The 6,434-nt window shown below is 38.5% G+C and overlaps 1 protein-coding gene across 1 annotated transcript; it reads left to right on the forward strand.

Moving 5' to 3' along the window:
* The first annotated feature begins 751 nt into the window (after positions 1-751).
* Positions 752-5,749, forward strand: cnga4 (cyclic nucleotide gated channel subunit alpha 4). Its single transcript, XM_023430838.2, has 7 exons — positions 752-1,011; positions 1,664-1,765; positions 1,856-1,962; positions 2,927-3,510; positions 3,596-3,841; positions 4,106-4,271; positions 4,847-5,749. Exons 1-7 carry the CDS (start codon positions 860-862, stop codon positions 5,665-5,667), a joined length of 2,178 nt encoding a protein of 725 aa, XP_023286606.2. The 5' UTR covers positions 752-859; the 3' UTR covers positions 5,668-5,749.
* The last annotated feature ends 685 nt before the right edge of the window (positions 5,750-6,434 follow it).

Genomic DNA, 6,434 nt, shown 5'->3' on the forward strand with positions numbered 1-6,434 from the left:
AGCAGAGGCCCAGACTTAAGTCCCAGCAAGCTTCAAAAAATGAGGGCTTATTTCCCCTAATGCAACTCAACAGTGTCTTTTATAGAGAGGCAAAATGACTAAAAACATCAGTCAGCTATGGTTATAACTAAAAATGCAGCCTAGTAATTTAAAAACAGCTATTGAGGTTTATATATTTTGGGGATGTAGGGACAAGTGGTCAAGGAGCCAAGGAAAGGAGCCTGGGATCCTTTCCTATGTCTATTCAGGCATAATCATAACCCAGGTATGAGGTTATCTACTTCACTGTAAAATGGGATAGGGCATCAAATTACAGATATTAAAGATATCTATTTTCACTTAAACATCACATTTGCTTGTTTGATCTTTTTGTAAACATTTCATTCTGGCCAGATTTCTTTATTAGAATAAAAGTAATTATATAGCCTTTTTTAATTTTCAATTCTATTTTCGGTGACATACAGTATTTAAAAGTACATGCAGTAGACTCTGTATGTTTACTGACAGTGACACATTCTCTGTTGTTTGGGCTCTGCACTCCAGTCATGTTGTCTCAAGCAGCACATCTGGGATGTGCAGTAGACGACCTCTCTGGTTTTCTAGGGGAAGGAAGAATTCCCAGAGGACACATGACATCTGTTGTGCTTTCCTTCCATAGAGACCAGGATCACCAGGCAGTGCTCAGGTACAGCTGGTTTGTTGTTGGGTGAAGCACGCAGCACTGTTTGATGCAAGTCATCAAGGTTGTTTGAATTATTGTCAGAGAAAGTGCAATGCTCATGCAGACGGGAACAACATCAAGAGCAAAGGTCGCCGTCATTTAGAAACATGTGTTAGTCTATTTGCTAAACTTTGGAGGATGGATAAAACAGGTATTTCTAGTTTTACAGGTAACCAATGGCAGAGACTCCTCAGGTGGCATCGGGGCCAGAAGGATAACGAGGAAGGAGGAGATGGAGTCAAGGATGAAGGGAAACAGAACAGCATTCTGGATCTGAAGTTGAAAGTTAAGTAAGTAATTAATGTTTGGGTTAAAAAATGTTGCAAAAAAATTTTTTTAGATCACTATGAAGAGTCTCAATCTTCATAGATCAAGAAATTGCATCATTTCTATACTGCTGAAGAACTGACAAAGCATCTTGTGTGTGAGAATTAACATTCGGAGTCCAGCTAATTAAATCTACTTAAAGCTTTCTTTATCCATAATAACATTTTTTTATACTCCAAGTATTATTCTTACATATTAATGCATTAGGGGATTTAAAAGAAGGGTCTGCCAAATCATAGGCTCTTATTAAATACTGCAAAGTGTAAGACTTTTGATTTAAATGACAGGCACATTAGATAAGTTTTAACAAAGATATAGCTATGCAATCTATACAAATGTGTCTGCTGATTATTACCACAGTATTATCTTGATATAGGCACAAAAGCATTAATAACCATTTATCCCACTGAGGCAAATGTTGTTTTAGCTACAGATTTCAAACATATGATTTCAAGTATCTATTTGTAATTGTTGTAAAATTTAACTTATTATTAATTTACACATGAGAACTGAAACATTATATATCTCTAAAGGACAATTTTCTTTGTGTATGACTGATCACGTGGTATATTCTTTTGTTTCCCTCTTCCTTTTCTCTCATCATTTTCTTTTCAGTTGGAAAGAGAGGGTGATTGATCCGGCAGATCAGTTTTATTATGTTTGGATACAGGTCATGATCTTTCCCATTGTCTACAACTGGGTGATCATCATTTTGAGGTACAAGATTAGAATATGATGAATATCAAATAGCATACAGTATATTATATATCAAAACATTTAACAGTCTCACTGGTTGTGTTTTTTCAGGACATGCTTCACTACAATTGCACTGAGCTACCTACCTGTGTGGCTTACACTGGACTATCTGTCAGACCTCATGTATATAATTGACATGATTGTCACTGTTCACACGGGTAAATATTTCTCTTTTTGTCAGTTTTAATTGAGTCTTTGAAACTGTAGCTTATATAACTGTCACATATTCAGTCATATAAATGTGAAATACCGTTTAAATGAACACTTTACTGAAACAATCATAAATAATGAAGAAGCAGTAGAACTATCAGACCATAGACATGATTATAAAACTTTCTGGTTTAGATAGTAATAAACTGACAGGTTTTACTCCAAATAGCCCAATCAAAGCCTAAAATCCACCTCAAAGTAATAAAAGTAGCTCATTTTTTCGAACATGAATTAAACATAACTAATGTATAATTCGGTGATATGATGGGGTATACACACAAAGCATAGCATGTACACAACTTGGTTACATAAAGGCCTGCATCTAGACAACAATGGACACTTTCAGTAACAATGACACATGCCTGTTATTATACGGTTTTGTCCAATGGTGCCCCATAGGGTCTGTTATGTTCTGTGGCTGAACACAAAATGAAGTGTGAGGTTGTATATGCGCCTTTGGTTTATAACAGTAAAGAAAATCTTTTACATTTCATTGCATAAGCTTTTATACGGCTTCGTCAAGAACACATTTTCGGTCTAGTTTTGATGAACTGAAATAATATTTGGTTTTGTCATAGCATTAATGGGTTAATGATACTGATAAACTCAGATTTTTCTAAATCCTCCTGTGTATCTGATTTGGTGCTAAATAATTACATGAGTACCTGAAAAAGCAAAGAGGTAGGCTGCTTCATACCAATGAGGTCAATTGTTTAGTGTAATTTAATAACAGTCCAGAGATATAGCTCTATATGGACCATGCACGGTATTCTAGTCACTACATGAGCAGATGTGAAGCAAGTCAGGTATATTTGATACTGAAGTTAAAGCCAATCTAAGCTTTGACGAGGTAATCGTACCATGGCCAAAGTGCACTCTGGACTTTGTTAAGCCTTGTTCTTCCCTCTCCAGGTTACTTGGATCAGGGCATCCTGATAAAAGACCTAGCTCAGCTGAAGAACCGCTACCTGCACTCAAAACATTTCTTAAGGGACCTGGCTTCCTTGATGCCCACTGACTTCCTCTACTTTGCCTTTGGCATCCAAACTCCGATGGTGAGGATCAACCGGCTTCTCCGTTTGCCACGACTCAGCGAGGCCCTGGATCGAATGGAGACGAGAACATCCTACCCCAACACCTTCCGCATCTCCAAGCTCATGATCTACATCTTTGTGTTGATCCACTGGAATGCCTGTCTCTACTTTGCACTGTCCAGCTACATTGGCTTTGGAAGTGATAACTGGGTCTACCCCAACATCACCCACGTAGAGTTTGCCTCCATGCGCCGTCAGTACTTTTACTGCTTCTGGTTCTCTGCCCAGATTTTCACCACAGTAGGAGACACCCCTTTGCCAAAAAGGGAAGAGGAATACTTGTTTATGATTGCAGACCTGCTCATTGCCGTGCTGGTGTTTGCATCAATTGTTGGCAATGTTGGTAATGTCATCTCAAGCCTAAGGGACCGTGATAATGTCTTCTTCCCTAACCATGAGCTGGTAAGTTGGAAGACTGTCAGAAATTAGGCTCTTTGATTCTGAAATTAGTCTTCTTTCCGACAACAAGGTTCTTTTCATTTTTCAGGTGAAGGCATACCTGCGTAGCCATTACATAAGCAAGGAGCTTCGACAGCGTATCGACAACTGGTACCAGCATCTTCACATCAACAAGAAGATCATGAGAGAGAATGAAATCCTGCAGCAGTTGCCCTTGCACCTGAGGACAGAGATCGCTGTCAGCGTTCACCTTCCCACGCTCTCCAAAGTCACCATCTTCCAGAGCTGTGAGAAAAGTTTGCTGGAGGAGCTGGTGCTAAAGCTAACACCTCAGGTCAGGGAGAAGGAGGCCCTTCAGATTGATTGTGATAGCTGTCATTTAATTTCCCAACACAATTAAGAGCCTGCTGTGACTTCTACTTTGTTTATAAAGCATGCTAGAAACTTGTGTTAAACCTGCTACCCCCAGGTTCAATACTCACTCAATGGTGTATCCTTATCTTGAATTCAATCCTGTTGCTTCTCCTGGTTAATTTTCATGCTTTCAGAAAAGACTTGTTAAAAGATGAAGATGTGTCCTCATGCCTTTCTCATGCAGGTGTTCAGTCCAGGAGAGTACGTCTGCAGGAAAGGAGATGTGGGCCATGAAATGTACATCATCAAAGAGGGAAAACTTGCTGTGGTAGCAGATGATGGGGTCACAGAGTTTGCTGTGCTGAGTGAAGGGAATTTCTTTGGGGAAATCAGTATCCTCAACATCAAGGGTAAGTCAAGTGTCAAGCACAGAACTTTGCACATGGTCATATGGCATTTAACAATCCATGTAGGTGGTGAATAGACTCAGAACAGACTGTTTAGTTGCCTCAACAGTGTGAAATAAGGCAGAATGATGCCTGACACTGATGCAGTAATATAACATCCTCACATTCACTGAAAAGCAAAGCAGTAAAACACAAATGAGAAATACTGTTAGTAATAACATTTTGCACACATTAGTCATGCTGAGCAACATTAAGCAATAAGACATAGATAGAAATACAACATTAACATCTGTGATTGTAATGTCAATAAAATGTTAATAGAGATATGTTAAATGATTGTAAATTATATCAAACTCTAACTACATAAATTATGCAGCACATAGTCGAGAGACAAAACTGTAGAATGTTTATATTTAAATATTAATACTATTGATCTTTGTTATTTAAGACAGCTAATGTTCCTTTAATCTCTGAATTGGGCTCGTCCTTGATAATGGAACAAGGGTTGGCAACATCATATCTTTTGTAATGTTTTTATTGCAAAAATTTTAAAAGAATCACAACATGTTTTCTTTTAGGCAACAAGTCCGGCAATCGTCGCACTGCCAACATCCGAAGCATTGGCTACTCTGATCTGTTTAGTTTGTCCAAAGAAGACCTGACAGACGTGTTGTCAGAGTTCCCTGCAGCCAAACACCACCTGGAGGAGAAAGGCAGACAGATCCTCACCAAGATGGGCATGCTGGAGGAGAGTGGGGACGGAGAGGAGAGGGAGGCAGAGAAAGTGGAAACCAAGATAAAAAGGCTGGAGAGCAACTTGGAAGTCCTGCAAACAAAACTAGCACGACTAATGGTGGAATTAGAGTCGAGCCATCGCAAGATGCAGGCCAGGGTGGAGCAGCTCGAGTGGGAGGCAGCAGCACTGGAAACTCAGCTGCCAGAAAATGGGAAAGAAGGAGAAACAGCACAGGGGAGAGGGGAAGGGGTGGGTGGGGACGTTGTATGGGAGCGAGAAGAGGCAGAAGGAGAGGAGGAAGAGGAGGGTACAGATGCAAAGGTGAAAAAACAGGGGCAGGGAGAAGATAGTAATGATGTGACCAAAGAGGGAGATGGAGAGAGCAGTAAAAGCACAAAGGATGATGTGGAAAGGGCAGCTAAGGGAGATAAAACTGGGTTAAAGGACCCAGATGACCAGGAAAAGAAAAAAGAAGATGATGGAGAGAAAAACCGAGAGAAAGGAGATGACAGACCTGGAAAAGGAGATGGAGCTGAGATTGAACCTGAAGACAAGAAAGAGGAGAAAAGTGAAGGGAGAGAACCTGAAGAGGGGGAAGAAAAGGTTGAAGAAGACTCAAAGAAAAGAGGAACAGAGCAGAAAGATGAAGGACAGAAAAAATGAAATAAAAAGCAAAATAACAGAGTGTGAGAATGAAGTTTAAAAAAATGTAAGTGTGTATTTGTTGTTTGTTGTGGCTTTTCTCGGTTTTATAATAATAAAAATATTCAAAACCTAAACAGCTCAGTCACTGCAATATGACGTCGCCCCCCTAGATGGCAGCATTGTATTGCCCACTGTTGATAAAGGTCAAAACAGAACTAGTGTTAAAACTATATGATAAATTGCATTTGAATTTTACATTTATTTTATTTTCACACCATAGTAACCAGTGATGTCACAAGAATGTGAAATAAGACCATGCAAACAAATTTGGTCTAATCTTCTCGGTGGCAGCTAATTATTTTTGACTTTTTGATTATTTCTTGATTTTTAAGTTTGGCCACTACATTCATCTGACAGTTGCTTTACAGATTAAGATTTTACAAACAAAACATATGAAGAATGTTAAATATATGACACACTGTAAAAATAAAAAATACTCAAAATAGTACACGTGTACAAGCTTAAACAATTTAGTCACTTATACAATCAGCAACTGTTTTGTTATTTTTTTGTTGCTGGGCATTTTTTTTTTATATTACTATTTTTTTATGTTTAACAAAACAATCAGTAAATGCATTGATGAAAATAATCCGTAGTTGCTGCCCTATTGTATATAAATTAGTTAAAAAATCTCAACCAACTATAAGTGTTACGTGGTGCTTAAACGTTAATGCATGAGAAATAATAATCTAACTGCATATTACATAAAATATATAGTAAATCGT

Source organism: Seriola lalandi, unplaced genomic scaffold (genome assembly GCF_002814215.2).
Source record: "Seriola lalandi dorsalis isolate HSWRI2012SDOR001 ecotype SW California unplaced genomic scaffold, Sedor1 jcf7180002054912, whole genome shotgun sequence".
NCBI classification, from domain to species: Eukaryota; Metazoa; Chordata; class Actinopteri; order Carangiformes; family Carangidae; genus Seriola; species Seriola lalandi.

Excerpts from the sequence above, each read along its gene's own strand:
- cnga4 (XM_023430838.2), top strand. The coding sequence starts at position 860 with ATGGATAAAACAGGTATTTCTAGTTTTACAGGTAACCAATGGCAGAGA. Across the intron at positions 1,012-1,663 it reads GATCTGAAGTTGAAAGTTAA|TTGGAAAGAGAGGGTGATTG; the intron begins GTAAGTAATTAA and ends TTTTCTTTTCAG. Across the intron at positions 1,766-1,855 it reads TGGGTGATCATCATTTTGAG|GACATGCTTCACTACAATTG; the intron begins GTACAAGATTAG and ends GTGTTTTTTCAG.